General features: G+C 42.1%; 1 protein-coding gene across 5 annotated transcripts in view; it reads right to left on the bottom strand.

Annotated features, from left to right (window-relative positions):
* ccdc9 (coiled-coil domain containing 9) overlaps positions 1 to 16825 on the bottom strand; it is a 46281-nt gene that overhangs the window by 15666 nt on the left and 13790 nt on the right. For 3 of the 5 annotated variants that reach the window (XM_063016828.1, XM_063016829.1, XM_063016832.1), the window contains 9 exons: positions 16590 to 16757; positions 13236 to 13417; positions 13018 to 13076; positions 12868 to 12915; positions 10757 to 10880; positions 7086 to 7248; positions 6483 to 6969; positions 2021 to 2146; positions 1432 to 1530 (listed from right to left, as the gene is read on the bottom strand). In XM_063016828.1, the coding sequence (XP_062872898.1) occupies positions 1432 to 1530; positions 2021 to 2146; positions 6483 to 6969; positions 7086 to 7248; positions 10757 to 10880; positions 12868 to 12915; positions 13018 to 13076; positions 13236 to 13417; positions 16590 to 16757 (1456 nt within the window). The remainder of the gene's footprint in view (positions 1 to 1431; positions 1531 to 2020; positions 2147 to 6482; positions 6970 to 7085; positions 7249 to 10756; positions 10881 to 12867; positions 12916 to 13017; positions 13077 to 13235; positions 13418 to 16589; positions 16758 to 16825) is intronic. The other 2 variants (XM_063016830.1, XM_063016831.1) reach the window with 2 other exon arrangements.

Below are 16825 nucleotides of genomic sequence, written 5' to 3'. Positions count from 1 at the left end.
CTCACTGTCCATTTTATCAGCTCCACTTACCATATAGAAGCACTTTGTAGTTCTACAATTACTGACTGTAAGTCCATCTGTTTCTCTGCATGCTTTGTTAGCCCCATTTCATGCTGTTCTTCAATGGTCAGGACTCTCCCAGGACCACTACAGAGTAGGTATTATTTGGGTGGTGGGTCATTCTCAGCACTGCAGTATGAGTGGATCAGACACAGCAGCGCTGCTGGAGTTTTTAAATACCGTGTCCACTCACTGTCCACTCTATTAGACACTCCTACCTAGTTGGTCCACCTTGTAGATGTAAAGTCAGAGACGATCGCTCATCTATTGCTGCTGTTTGAGTTGGTCATCTTCTAGACCTTCATCAGTGGTCACAGGACGCTGCCCACGGGGTGCTGTTGGCTGGATATTTTTGGTTGGTGGACTATTCGCAGTCCAGCAGGGACAGTGAGGTGTTTGAAAGCTCCAGAAGCGCTGCTGTGTTTGATCCACTCATACCAGCACAACACACACTAACACACCACCACCATGTCAGTGTCACTAAAGTGCTGAGAATGATCCACCACCCAAATAATATCTGCTCTGTAGTGGTTCTGTGAGAGTCCTGACCATTGAAGAACAGCATGAAAGAGGGTTAACAAAGCATGCAGAGAAACAGATGGACTACAGTCAGTAATTGTAGAACTACAAAGTGCTTCTATATGGTAAGTGGAGCTGATAAAATGGACAGTGTGTGTAGAAACCGGGAGATGGTTTTAATCTTATGGCTGATCGGTGTATATGGTCAACACTGAACACAGTCATGGGCAATTTTGTATCACCACATCACCTTGAAAAAAACAAAGCTCTTTGATGAGACCCACTCAGACACAGGGAGAACATGCAAAGTCCACACAGAAAGGACCTAGACCTCTCCATCTGGGAACTAAACCCTGGACCTTCTTGCTGTGAGGTGACAGTGCTACCTATCCACTAAGCCACCGTGCCACCCCACATGGTACTAACTTAATGAAGCCTAAAATAATCGGCTGTTATGATGCCAGAATTACTGTACATCTATTCATTATTCTTTTTTTCTAGCCAAAAGTTAACTGTGGGGTAATAAATTGTTTATTTTATTATGTTTTATTAATAAATAATGTGTAATAACATTTGAGAGTTATTTGATAGTGGTGTGCTGCCTACAAAAAATGCACCAGGTTGTTTGGGGGTTGACATATCCTTAACCTGGAACCTCTTTGAATAGCCAAAATGAACAGAGAACACAAAGTATAAGTAATAAGGCCAGGTCACAGAAGTTGTTGTGACAGATCGGGTAAGGGAGAAAGAAAGAAAAAAACTGTGCAGGGTGCTGGCTAGGGCTCAAACGTCGGTCACAATAAAAAGAAAAGTTGGAACGGGCCGGTTCCTAAGTAAGTAATAAAAGGGTACCTGAGGATGGCTGTTCCTTGGACTCTCCTAAAGCTTCTGCAGCAGGTTCGCTTTCACATGGCTTCTGTTCCAGCTCTACAGCAGGGGCCACACTCTCCTCTGAATGAAGAAAAACACAAAATATTTACACTAACGGCATCTAGCAGAAAACAGTTTTCCACGTATGCAAACAGAGACCATGATGGATTGGCCCAGTGATTCTAGGAAAACCAGACCCACCATAATCCTGACCAGTATAAAGCCATTGTAAAACAAAATATGAAAATAAATGAATGAATAAATGAATGAATTCCAAATTTAACAAACAACATATTGAGCAGCAAGGTGCTTGGGTGGCACAGCAGTAAATGACGGTGGCCCACTAACGTTGGGATCCAAGATTCAGGCATCTGCGTTCAGACATTATTGACTATGTAGGGGTGGCAGAGTCCCCGAGATAAATTAGTGTCCAGTTCAGGGTGTGTTACAGCATTGCGCCCAGTGATTTAGAAAAAACCAGAACCACCGTAATCCTGACCAGGATGATGCAACGAAATAAAATATTGTGTAGCACTACCGTGTCATACTGTTTTTAATGAACTGGATTTACCTGGGTGTGTGATTGACGTTTGAGCAGGAACTGCATGGTGTTCCTCTTCAGGTTCATTGTTGCTCGAGTTAGAACCTGCAGGCTGAGGTGTTGCAGATTCCTCCTTGACTACAGGAGCTGCCGACTCTGGTAATAAAAACAAAGCAAACGCACCCTTTCACATAACTGGACAAATGGTTTATTCTAGGCAAAGAGCTGCAGAATGGGACAAAGCTTTTAAGAATTTGCCCTGCTCAATATGTCAATGTTCAATATTTTAAATAGAGATTGGGATATTTCATAAAACACAATGAAACTGAATTGGTCATTTATCTGATTAGAGCAAGTTTATTCTAAGCCAGTAAAAAACAACATCTTTAGCCAGGGCTCTAGAGTGCGACCAATTTGGTCGCACATGCGACCTAATTTCTCAATGGTGCGACTGAATAAAATCTGAGGTCGCACAGGTGCGACCAGCCGTTCGAGGGGGAAAAAAAAAGTCTCTGTGACACTGAAAGTCTCCGGTGCAAAAACAGACACACATTAGGCCCATATCTAGTCATATCTACAGTGTATCACAAAAGTGAGTACACCCCTCACATTTCTGCAGATATTTAAGTATATCTTTTCATGGGACAACACTGACAAAATGACACTTTGACACAATGAAAAGTAGTCTGTGTGCAGCTTATATAACAGTGTAAATTTATTCTTCCCTCAAAATAACTCAATATACAGCCATTAATGTCTAAACCACCGGCAACAAAAGTGATTACACCCCTAAGAGACTACACCCCTAAATGTCCAAATTGAGCACTGCTTGTCATTTTCCCTCCAAAATGTCATGTGATTTGTTAGTGTTACTAGGTCTCAGGTGTGCATAGGGAGCAGGTGTGTTCAATTTAGTAGTACAGCTCTCACACTCTCTCATACTGGCCACTGAAAGTTCCAACATGGCACCTCATGGCAAAGAACTCTCTGAGGATCTTAAAAGACGAATTGTTGCGCTACATGAAGATGGCCAAGGCTACAAGAAGATTGCCAACACCCTGAAACTGAGCTGCAGAACAGTGGCCAAGATCATCCAGCGTTTTAAAAGAGCAGGGTCCACTCAGAACAGACCTCGCGTTGGTCGTCCAAAGAAGCTGAGTGCACGTGCTCAGCGTCACATCCAACTGCTGTCTTTGAAAGATAGGCGCAGGAGTGCTGTCAGCATTGCTGCAGAGATTGAAAAGGTGGGGGGTCAGCCTGTCAGTGCTCAGACCATACGCCGCACACTACATCAAATTGGTCTGCATGGCTGTCACCCCAGAAGGAAGCCTCTTCTGAAGTCTCTACACAAGAAAGCCCGCAAACAGTTTGCTGAAGACATGTCAACAAAGGACATGGATTACTGGAACCATGTCCTATGGTCTGATGAGACCAAGATTAATTTGTTTGGTTCAGATGGTCTCAAGCATGTGTGGCGGCAATCAGGTGAGGAGTACAAAGATAAGTGTGTCATGCCTACAGTCAAGCATGGTGGTGGGAATGCCATGGTCTGGGGCTGCATGAGTGCAGCAGGTGTTGGGGAGTTACATTTCATTGAGGGACACATGAACTCCAATATGTACTGTGAAATACAGAAGCAGAGCATGATCCCCTCCCTCCAGAAACTGGGTCGCAGGGCAGTGTTCCAGCATGATAATGACCCCAAACACACCTCTAAGACGACCACTGCTTCATTGAAGAGGCTGAGGGTAAAGGTGATGGACTGGCCAAGCATGTCTCCAGACCTAAACCCAATAGAACATCTTTGGGGCATCCTCAAGCGGAAGGTGGAAAAGCGCAAAGTCTCGAATATCCGCCAGCTCCGTGATGTCGTCATGGAGGAGTGGAAAAGCATTCCAGTGGCAACCTGTGAAGCTCTGGTAAACTCCATGCCCAGGAGAGTTAAGGCAGTTCTGGGAAATAATGGTGGCCACACAAAATATTGACACTTCAGGAACTTTCACTAAGGGGTGTACTCACTTTTGTTGCCAGTGGTTTAGACATTAATGGCTGTATATTGAGTTATTTTGAGGGAAGAATAAATTTACACTGTTATATAAGCTGCACACAGACTACTTTTCATTGTGTCAAAGTGTCATTTTGTCAGTGTTGTCCCATGAAAAGATATACTTAAATATCTGCAGAAATGTGAGGGGTGTACTCACTTTTGTGATACACTGTATATGTCTAAACCAATCAGAGATAACGAAGGGCGGGACCTGCATCATCAACGGTGGGCAATACACAGTTAAGAGAAGTAATATCATGGCGGAGCGTGTAAAATATGTGTGAGCATTTGTGCTGCTGTTACAGATGTTGGTTTTTATGTAAAAACATCAATCAAATATCGGTGATTAGAAGACGTGACGTGTTTGTCTCAGTTGTTGTTTTCTTTAGTTCATTGACGTGAGAAAAGTTTTGCGCTTCGCTGTCACCGCGTCTCTCGGCGTAAATAACCGATTTGATCAGCACTCGACTCGATAGATAAAACATCATTAGTTCCATGATACAAACAAACATCTGTGTGAAATAACCATCAAACCCAGTCTAACAGCTCCACATGTATCTGTGTTTAGCTGGATTTACTTCACGTTAAGCGTTGTTCGTTCTGTCCGGCTCACTTTTACCACGTCATATCACAGTTCATCTTTTTTTTAAGGCACTTTAAAAATATCAGCAGCAAACTGACTCAAAATGTAATAATGTCATGTAGCCTATGTCAATAGTATGCTTCTCGTTACTGCATTAACCATATGTAATATTCTTATCATTAAATGAAATGTGCAGTTTGAAGCCCTCAAAATACTTGCACTTTTAATTTAGATTTTCTTTTTATTTCATTTATCTTAAATTTCAGCTCAGTGAAGCACTTTAAGCAACAACACTTTTTCAGCAAGTTACCTTTCTTGTAGAATTGTGCTTCAAATAAAGAACTTTATGTTGACCAGATTGTTAGTTAATCATTTACAAGTCAATATTGCCTATAAGGACAGCGATTAAAAAAAAAAGTGAACCTGTAAAACTGAGGTGTTGAATGCCATGCGGTCGAAAATTTGGGTGCACCTAACTTTTGTGCTGGTGTACCTAAGAAAAAAAAAGTTAGGCGCACCAGTGCAACCCGTGCAAAAAGTTAGTCTAGAGCCCTGTTAGCGGTAAAACACACACTAGAACACCAGAGCTGGAATCTCGAATACATCGTATCGAGTCTCAGCTCTGCCCGCCGTCTGGGCTGAGCGGCCACATGAACAACGATTGGCCTGTTGTTCAAATAGGGGTGGGATATTACAGCCGGATACGGACTCTCTCATAACTAATGCATCTTCGACCTCTGCTGGCTGATTGATGGCGCCTGCACAGAGACGGGGAAAGTGTGCGTTGATCAGGGTGTGTCTCTCCGTACACAGTGCTGATCCGCATTGCACTCGTCGAAGTGCAGGTGACAAAATGCATACGGCTGCTGCCTACGTGATGGAAGGGGTGTGGGTTAGCTTTGTTCTCCTCAATCAGCAGGACGCAATCGACTAATTGGATGCGCTAAAAGTCGGGATGCATGAACAAAAAAAAAAAAGCAACATCTTTGAAACACAGCTGAGCTGGCTTGTTAGCTTTTGTATTGTTATTCACATCACAAATATACAACAGATGGGGGGAAACAGTTTGGTGCTGTACTTCATCTTGTAACCACTAGGGCCCAAATTCTACCCAGAGCCCCTTACATTCTAAAATTGGTACAATCTAATCCAAATTCATACGAAAGGCTTTAACACACTAAACTCCACTAAATACTAACCTGTTGGGCCAAAAGTATGTGTACACCCTATTCAATTATTGAGGTCATTTCAGTCCCACTCACTGTTAGCAGGTGTATAAAATATACATTTTTTTAATTATGTTCATATGAATATGACGGTGCCCATGTGCACAAATGGAGATTTATAAACACATGGTTGATTATTTTAGTACCAGTTTAGTCAAACTGCCATTTGAATCTCAGCTAAGCGTCTACTCATGGTTGGCTATGCCTGGAAAGCTAAAGCCCTGACATGGGCTGCCACCCTGAACAGGCGAATCCTGCTTTGTGCAGTTTTCCGGTGGAACTTGACCCATCAGAACCCTGTCCAGGTTAAAGCGGTTGATGCAAATTGAATTAAATCAAAGTCCAGTGGCTTACACAGAGCTCTGACCTCAACCCAAATAAACACATTTGGGATGAGGTTAAATGAGAGGACATGACTTGCAATGAACATTAAAACAAAGCCCAAGCTCTTCATGCTGAAATTGACACTGAATTCTGCCAGTGTCTAGGTTCTATTGTGCTAATACAAAAAAAAATTGATTATAGAATGTATACACCGATTATTGCATTCTAACAGGACCATGGTACGCTATATGTTGAGCATATTAAAATGTTCTCAACCTGCTATGTTCTCACATAACAGCAGTGTGTACTTACCAGGCTTTGTGTCATGCTGTTCGTCTGACTGCTCAGGGGGTTTTGTGGCATCCCTAGTGTGCTCCTCTTCTCTATCCCTGATCTGAGCTGGACTGCTCTCATTACTACTGGGCTTCAGGGGGCTCTCACCCAAGCTGCTTTTAGGGGAGAGCATCTCCATCTCTTCTCCCCAGTCTGAGACAGGCTGATGGCTCTCCAGAAGAGAGAAGGGGCTGAGGGGCTTTGTGCTTTCTGGGGTAGTGAGAGAATCCTGTGGGGAAGATGGGATGTGCACTTTGGGCCTGGGAGTTCTTTGTTCTTTTGGACTGGGAGTGGAAGGAGCAGGTGGGCTATGGCTTTTCTTTGTGGCTTTAGACTTTGAACTTTCTTGATCTCCCTCACACTCTTCAACCTCCTCCTCTTCATCCCCTTCGCTGGCATCCTCCCATTCGTCGTCATCGTCCACTTCAGCACCGCCGGATTTTTCTGCAACCTTTACGTTTCGCTTCTACGCCGGGTACATGCCAGGAATAAGACACAACCTTATTAATACACCTATTACCAAGTGGGCATCTTACAGAAATGGATCAGGACAATGCAGAATTTCAAACAGTAAAACCAAACCTTTACTGGTTGAGCTTTGGGGGTGTCCTTTATCTTGGTCTTCTCTTTCTCCATCTTCTCCTTTTCCTGTTCTTCCTTTTTGCCCTTTTCCTCCTCTTTGCCCTTTTCTTCTTCTTTGACCTTTTCTTCCTCTTTTTCAGATTCCCATCGGTTATCATGCATGCTAAAGAAATGAGATAAGAGTTTGCCAGTTTATGAAAAATCCCTAATTCAACTTTCCAGCAGCAAAATTATACTGACATCAAAACAATAGCAAGAATCACAAAGCAAATACTGACAAAAAGAGGGATAGAACCAGCATCAAGGTGTAGTAAAATGTGCTAGATATCACAATACATGGCCGGGAAGCCGTATATCATGCGGGCCAGTTTGCAAACTGACTGAAAATAAAGTCAATTGTAAACAGCTTAAAAAAGAAAGATCCCACCCCCTTTAATTTACAGCATCTTCTATACAAACCCCATTTCAAGAAAAGTTGGGACATTCTAAAAAATGCATTAAAAACAAGAATATTATTTAATAATTATCTGGAACCGCTGTTTAATCGTCAAAAGTCCAAAGATTGCCAATATTTTTCCAACTTCATTGTATTTTGCAAATGTAAACAAATTTAGAATCTGACCCCTAAAACAGGACAGAAATGTTTACCACTGTGCTGCTTCTGAGAACTGTAAACACTAATTGTTCCAGTTTTGCATGTAGAATGTTTGCCCATTCATGCTTGACATAAACATTTAGGTACTCAACAGTTCATGGTCACCATTGTGTAATTCTCCTCTTCATGATGCACCATACGTTTTTAACAGAGGAAAGATCTGGACTGCAGGCAGGACAGTCAATCATATGCTCTCTGTTTTTAAAGTCACACTGATTAAGCCGAGAAAAGACATGACCTTGATGGCAGCATACACCGATCAGGTGTGACCACCTTCCTAACAGCCATGCAACTGTGATGCACTGTGTATTGACACCTTTCTAACAGAACCAGCATTAACTTCTTCAGCGATTTGAGCTACAGTAGCTCGTCTGTTGGATCGGACCACACGGGTCCTTTCTCGGACCACTTTTGATAGATACTGACCACTGCAGACCGGGAACTAGGGCTGTCGCGGTGAAAGAATTTCCCCTTGCGATATTCAGCCCGTCTCATTATCGCGGTATGCGGTGATATCGCCATTTTTTTTGTTTTTGAAAATTACTTAATTTATCTGGATTTTAGAGCTATATAAACAAGCTTGATTGTTAGGCTATGATTCGGTATATTATTGCTTTATAATGACAAAGATGAGGCAGCTTTAAAACCAATGAAATGCGTGTTTATTGTTAAATACAGAACAGAGCAGGGACGCGCGTCTTTTCTCTATTAAAAAAAGGTTTAAATTAAGCTTCTAGCCTAGGCTAGATATACACTGTGAAACGAAAAAAAAGTGTTTAGGCTAAATATTTTAAATGCACATCTAATCAAAATATGGTAAAAAAAAATAGAATAAAGAATAAAGTCTGTAAGAGTTTAAACCTGCGTTATCATGCGCGCTAGAAGAACCAACATGTTCACCTGATGTGGTTTAGAGAGGATCTGAGTGGGGTAGCGATGTTCCCCTTGGTACTAAAACTCTCTCTGATGGGGCTCGTTACACTAATACACGTGTACTGTACCTGAATGCGACTTTACAATGCGACAAAGTAGGTATAATTAACATAACAATATATAGTACATTTCAAGTTATTATTCGTTTCAATACATTTTTATTCAACGAAAAAATACATTTAAATAATTCCAGCAAGCCAGCAAGAGAAAATTTGCAGGCTGCAATGCCATATTAACCGTCATTAAGTGTTTTAGTACGCCAAGGCTGTTTGAATATAGTCTAAATTACAAGTATTTATTGAGTGTGAACTTAATTTAATCATTAATAAACTTGCCTATAATTCCTGTTGCGATTGTTTACATTTTAAAACACAAACTCTGACACTCAGCAGCAACGCATGCGAACAGTTGGCAGGAAAATGTCGCTCTTAGCTCATTTTCATTATGAATTTATTTAACATTTATTACGCCCGAATGTAAGCGTATAAAACAAGATGGACCCTGCAACAAAAAAAAAAAAAGAGAAGAAAGAAAGAAAAAACGTGAACACCGTGGTGTTGCGGTTGCTTGGCATGCCCTGCGGTTGGCTGGTCTATACCGCGATATTTCAAAATTGCGGTTAGCGCGACAGCCCTACCGGGAACACCCCACAAGAGCTGCAGTTTTGGAGATGCTCTGACCCAGTCGACTAGCCATCACAATTTGGCCCTTGTCAAACTCGCTCAAATCTTTAAGCTTGCCCATTTTTCCTGCTTCTAACACATCAACTTTGAGGATAAAATGTTCACCTGCTGTCTAATATATCTCACCCACTAACAGGTGCCGTGATGAAGAGATAATCAGTGTTATTCACTTCACCTATCAGTGGTCATAATGTTATGCCTAGTCGGTGTATGTCTCTTAAATCCCAATATACACCCCTGCGTCAATGGTACCTTCTCACATATGTAGTCACACATGACATGGGCACTGATGCACCCATACCATGACAGATGTTGACATTTGCACTTTTTACTGGTGGACATCTGATTTGCCACTTTGTCTAGATGGACCCTTTTGTCTTCAGCACTGAAGACCCACAATCCATTTTTCCCCTTAAACAAGCAGAAATGTGGACTCATCTGACAATAGCACACATTTCCATTGTCGTTTGGTTCACATGAGATGAGCTTGTGCACAAACGTCTGTGTATTTTTATATGCAGCTAGAGTATTTATGTGACGTGATAATATGCTTATGCATGGCTTTATGGTGTTTTTACAATGTGTCAAGATATAGTACATAACTTTAAAACAAACATACATGGCATATGGAATCACACTGCTATAATCAAGGTTTTTTTTTCTCTTTTTCTCCAATTTTTGCCCCCAATTTTCTCCCCTAATCTAGTCGTATCCGATTACCCTGGTTGCGTTACGCTTCACCTCTACCGATACAACCCTCAACTGCTGACTGAGGAGCTTCGCAACTGACACACGCCCCCTCCGACACGTGTGCAGTACCGACTGCATCTTTTCATATGCAGACCACACCCTGATCAGCATTATTCCCCAACTCTGCGCAGGCAGCATCAATCAGCCAGCAGAGGGCGTAACTGCACCAGTTATGAGGAACCCTGGTCCGGCTTTCCCATGCTGAACAACAGCCGATCGTTGTTCATGTGGCTGCGCAGCCCAGCCGGATGGCAGAGCTGAGATTCGATACGATGTATTCGAGATCCCAGCTCTGGTGCGCTAGCGCATTTTACTGCTGTGCCACCTGAGCGGCCATAAATGTTTTTGTTTTTTTATGTGACTGGTTTTTGCTAACAGTACCTTCATAAAGGAAAAAAGCATTAGCATCATTCCTAAATAACACCTGAATAACATGGGAGCTGTTTAGTGTTACACATGTACTGATACCCAGCTATATTGTGCAATCTACTATAAAACTCTGTTGTACTTCCACCTACTAGGATATTAAAATGCCAACATATAACTCAGCCCTTTCAGAAGTCTGCTAATAGGAAACATATACAATAGCGCAGCTGCTCAATATACAAGACTATGATTCTTCTCATCAGTGAACACAACAATGCTACTACCTGTAGCTCTTGCCTTGACCTCGGCCTTTTCCTCTTCCACGGCCTCCATGGCCACCCTCTCGAGGAGTGCTTTGTCCCAGGAAATCCCCAAATGTAGTTGCCTTCGGAGGCTTTCTGTTCTCCTCTGCAGGAGAGACAAGTTAAATGATGATGATGCATATTACAAAGAGGAGACAAGGCAGTACAAAATCATCTAAAGCAATTATACAACAGACTAACAGCAGTAACAGATGGCCTTCCAGTCATAATGATCAATTGATATCCACATTTATCAATCTGCACTGCGAAAGAAAACAGATGAGGAAACCATGCTAATGTGGTCTTGACTTGGTGATGAGAGACAAAGCAAAGCGAAGTGATTAGCAAACCAGTGCATTTGCCAAAAGATGCAAGCCTTCCTACTTTAAAATGACCCTAGGCACTGTTATACGGATCAAACAAAAATGTATTTAAACACTGAATTTAAATTTTTTTTGAATATTCTATCAATTAATTCTAATGATCTTTTTAATATTTAAAAAGACACAATCAGTGTTTAAATGCTTTAAATAGTTTAATAGCTTTGCACCAGTACAAAATACATTTTATTAAAGGTTGTTTACCAATAATGAAAATATTTGCACAACCCCTGGTCTAATGAAGGAGAGCCGGATCACCACACGACACGTGTTAAATCTACAGCTGCTTCTTGTCACCTGCCGGCGAAGCAGTATCACATATGCAGAGCAATGCTAAGCTCCACATGGACCCCCCACAGAGGTGCCCAGACCAGTCGCATAGATTGCATGTTACAGAGGCAGCAAAAAGGGACACTGTCCAACCTTCCCTCCCTAAAACATGGCCAGCTGTGTCTATCTGTTTCTCAGCAGAGCCAAAAACCTGGCTGGGCATCCAAACTTCACTATAATATATTTAACTGAACTGTCTACATTGATTTAAAATCTCTTTTTGTGCAGAACAAGCCAAGCTATGACTTCCATACATATTTCTTTGCATCTTACTTATAATACAAAAACCTTTCGACTACTTTTTAAGGGGAAAATGTAATAGTAGCATACATATAGTTCAAAAAATGTAAATATATGTATACACCAATCAGCCATAACATTAAAACCACCTCATTGTTTCTACACTTACTGTCCATTTTATCAGCTCCACTTACCATAAGAGCACTTTGTAGTTCTACAATCACTGCCTGTAGTCCATCTGTTTCTCTGTATACTTTGTTAACCCCCTTTCATGCTGTTCTTCAATAGTCAGGACTCTCCCAGGACCACCACAGAGCAGGTATTATTTGGGTGGTGGATCATTCTCAGCACTGCAGTGACAATGACATGGTGGTGGTGTGTTAGTGTGTGTTGTGCTGGTATGAGTGGATTTTAAATACCGTGTCCACTCACTGTCCACTCTATTAGACACTCCTACCTAGTTGGTCAGCCTTGTAGATATAAAGTCAGAGATGATCGCTCATCTATTGCTGCTGTTTGAGTTGGTCATCTTCTAGACCTTCATCAGTGGTCACAGGACGCTGCCCACGGTGCGCTGTTGGCTGGATGTTTTCGGGTTCAGCAGTGACGGTGAGGTGTTTAAAAACTCCATCAGCGCTGCTGTGTCTTATCCACTCATACCAGCACAACACACACTAACACACCACCACCATGTTAGTGTCACTGCAGTGCTGAGAATGATCCCAATAATTCCTACTCTGTAGAGGTCCTGGGAGAGTCCTGACCATTGAAGAACAGCATGAAAGGGGGCTAACAAAGCATACAGAGAATCAGATGGACTACAGTCAGTAATTGTAGAACTACAAAGTGCTTCTATATGGTAAGTGGAGCTGATAAAATGGACAGTGAGTGTAGAAACAAGGAGGTGGTTTTAATGTTATGGCTGATTGGTGTATATGTAATATATAAAAAAAATCACAGACCCATAAGAAAACAAATCAGACTAAAGGACTAACAAGAACAACAGTCAAAATCATTGATGAAGTTCATGCAAATGCACAGTTTGGGTAGGAATAGTGTCAGTAAGACAGATATTATGCGTGGTCAGTGTGGAGTGAGAAAACAAGCACACACAACACACAGAGTCTAATGCCACAGGCTGACCTGAAGCCCCACTGCGTTGCTGTACATGGGCATTACGCCCCCTATCTGCTAAAAAAAAAACACATCATAATACATCAATGTTTAAACGGATTACTGCTTTTAACTTTCACTTTCATGGCAGCAGTAGAAGTGTGTGTAGGTGAGACTTGCCTCTCTTGCTGCTTGCTTCTGGCGTGCCATCTCCAGTCACAGCTGTGTTCTCAGTGAACCTGTCAGGGCACAACAGGGTCACTTAGTTTTCCATTTTCTCACTTGCTGATATAAACATGTACTATGCACACACTCAAATACTAAAAGATAAAAAATAGCCCAATAATTATGATCATTTACTAACTCTGAATTAGAGAAGCCTAACCTTGTGAACTTACATTTTTTCTGTTTTTTGGGCATCCCACTCTCGTCTCCATTGGCCAGTAGCATTGCGATGTCTAGCCAGTCTCTCCTCATCTATCTGCTCTCTCTCTCTTTTCCAGCGGAGGTACTCAGCCCTCTCTCGGCCAGTCATGGACAGAGTCATATCTACTGAGCCTTTGCCCCCAGGCCTGCGATTCTATAAACAAAAGATAAAGTAAGGCAGAGGGCAGGTAAGAGAAAACCAAAAGAAGGGGGAAAAGATTTATAGAATTGACCACATTGACATTTTTGGCATTAAGCAGACGCTTTTATCCAAAGCAACTTACAGTAATGTGAGAGTATTACAGTATTGTCCAAGCCATTGGGGGTTAAGGACCTTGCTCAAGGGTCCAACAGTGACTTTAACCATTGTGGTGTGCTCTACACAGTGCATCTCAAATGAGCAAATAGGGGCACTCTGTTGGTGCAGGGCTGTACTGTGTAAGCACACCTCTGATGAATGTCTGAACCGGTTAGTTCCGGCCAAATATCCACTTAAAAGCAATAGGCCGTGTTTGAGAGAAGAAAGGTCAGACAGGGACTATTCTCGCTGAGATATGCAATCTCCGGGACTGGTCAGGGCACCTGCGTGAGTGCAGGGTCACATAGAGCATAAATACTGGCAGGTGATAAGAAGCAGCTGCAGGTTGGAAATTGGCCGTATGGAGGGTGTGGTGTTCCAGTACTCTTGATCAGATCAAGGCAATTATTGGATTCACAGTTGAAAATTGGAAATGACTACATATGGAGATAAGGGGAAAACGAAATCCAGAGAAAAATCCCAAATTATACAAAATAAAGTGGGTAAGTGGGTAGCACTGTCACCTCACAGCAAGAAGGTCCTGGGTTCGATCCCCAGGTGGGGCGGTCCGGGTCCTTTTCTGTGCGGAGTTTGCATGCTCTCCCCGTGTCGGCGTGGGTTTCCTCCGGGAGCTCCGGTTTCCTCCCACAGTCCAAAAACATGCAGCCAGGCTAATTGAAGACAGACTGAATTGTCCTATAGGTACCTAGCCGCTAGGATGCACAAACCAGTGCATTGTAGTGCCGGTCCCAAGCCCGGATAAATAGGGAGGGTCGTGTCAGGAAGGACATCCGGCGTAAAAAACTGTGCCAAATCGATAATGCGTATCACGATCCACCGGCGACCCCTAACGGGAGCTGCCGAGGAAATAGAAATAGATTGGACTTTGGTGCTTTATAAACCACATACAACCAAACTGAAAAGCCTACTTTGTTACCCTGATTGCAATGTCATAGCAGATAGCAAGGCTTTAGCAGATAGTAGAAATAAGCTTAAAATCACGTTGGGCGGTAGACACTGTACCAGCAAAAAGTTGACATCACACCAAAAGACTATAAATGATTCCATTTGCTGATAGAACAATGATTTACAGATGGCTATTAGTTTATATTTGTGCTTTTTACTATTTACTAGTGTCAACTTAGCTTACTAACAACTATCTCAACCACAGAAAAGGTAAACTGCCAACATTAATCTATTAAGGATGGCAGTTAAGCCTACAATTTAAGAGCAGTTTTAAAAAGGTTAAACTCGGCCGCTCAGGTGGCGCAGCGGTAAAAAGACACGCGCTGCAACCAGGGCTGGATTTCGAACGAGCGTCGTTTCGAATCCAGCTCTGCCTTTACGGTCGAGGCTGGGCGGCTATGGACAACGATTGGCCTGTTGTCCGGGTGGGGGGGCGGGACTTGAGACCGTAGGGGATGCTCTCTCAGGAACGGGGCGGTTGCGCCCTCTGCTGGCTGGTTGGTGGCGCCTGTATGGAGACGGAAGGGGGTGTGGCGGAGTGTGTGATCCTCCGTGCACAGTACTCTGCCACGCTACGGTCGATTGGCTGTGCACGTTTCGGAGGAGGCGTGGAACGGCCTCGTCAGCCCCAATCAGGAGCAGGAATCCGCACTAATGAGAGGATGATAGATGGGATGAAATTGGACGTGCTAAACTCGAAAGATTTTAAACTCCAATCACTGACACAAACAATATTATTTATTTTTTTATTTATTTGATTTTTTACGCCACTTTCTACACTTGATTGTGTTATTTATGGCATGATCAGTGTTATGTTTAAGTCTTTTTTTTCCATTTATATTTTTGTTTTCATTTTTGTTACTGCCAGGAAGTTTAAGATTTTTCTTGTGTTTTCTTGGTTTAGGGCTTCTTTAACAGTTCCAGGTATGTGTAGTTATTGTCTCTCTCTGGTGTATTTGGGGCATTTAATTAAGATATGTTTTATTGCAAGTTGTGTTTGACATCTTTCACATTTTTGGGGATCGTCTCCTTTTATTAAGTATTGGTGAGTGATTTTTGTATGACCTATTCTGCATCTTATGTATATAACCTGATCTACTCGTCTTCCTTGATGTGTTCTTTGATTATTGTTTATATTTGGATGTATCTCATGTAGTTTGTTTGTTGTCTGTGTGTCCCACTCAGTTTGCCGTTTTTCCTTGATGTATTTATTTATTGATGGCTTGATATCTGTTGCAGGGATTTTTGTGTTTGTTGTATTTTGCATTATCATCTTTCTGGCTAATTTATCCGCCTGTTCATTTCCACTTATTCCACTGTGTCCCGGAGTTTTATGTTGTAATTCATACTGGGTTAGTCTATTGATAGATCTTTTTACATTCTTGATAATTGGATGGTCTGTTTTGCATGACTTGATTGCATTAATGCACGATTTTGAGTCAGTACATATTATTATTTTTCTCTCACAGGTCTCTCTCAAATTTTAAAGCCATTATTATGGTGTGGGCTTCTGCAGTGAATAAATATGGAGCTTGGTTGAGGTAGTTTTTCTGTTCTTGAATATTGGTTTGTGGTTACTGCTGCTGTCACTTGTTCTGTGGTTTTTGATCCATCAGTATAAATGAATAAGTATAGTGGATATTTTTCTCTGATTTTTCTAAGAATTTGTTGACGTATACATTTGGGTGTGTATTATTTTTCTTTCCATTTGCAATGTCAGAGATATCAGGTATCCTAAATTCCCAAGGAGGTATGTTGTCAAACAACATTAAGTGAAAAGACTTTAATCTAAATGCCTGTGTGAGAATAATTCTGTATTCACCCGCCAATCACTCTTTACAACAGCATGTGAGCCATCACTGACCCTCATCACACCACAACTTTGGTGCTTAGCATTACACGAACGAGCTGCACTACCTCCCCCAAATGCGCTGCTGCAAATCTGAGCCTTGCTAACTGCATAACTAACCGTGCACATTGATGAAGTCCTACAATGTAAACAGTAAAAAGCAGCAAGGCAGATCGAGTGCGCTAGGTTTAAATAATGTAATGTATTCCTAACCGTCCACTCTTTCTCCATCTCAGGTCCAGTCTTCACATGATCAAATTCCAGTCCACCCCAGTTGCGTACATGTCTACGACTCCCCTCCTTGCGATCTGCCTCATGGATTGGCCCACTGCGCCGTGGGTCATCCAAAAAGTTCCTTATGGGGTTTTTCTCTCCATCAATCTTAACAAACAAATATAAATATTATGGACTAACAAAATTGTATCAATGTTTGATCTACAAAGGAGTAA

The sequence above is a fragment of the Trichomycterus rosablanca genome, chromosome 20 (genome assembly GCF_030014385.1).
Source record: "Trichomycterus rosablanca isolate fTriRos1 chromosome 20, fTriRos1.hap1, whole genome shotgun sequence".
Classification (NCBI taxonomy): domain Eukaryota; kingdom Metazoa; phylum Chordata; class Actinopteri; order Siluriformes; family Trichomycteridae; genus Trichomycterus; species Trichomycterus rosablanca.
Note: the sequence above shows the minus strand (reverse complement) of the source record. Positions and strands in the feature narration are given on the sequence as shown.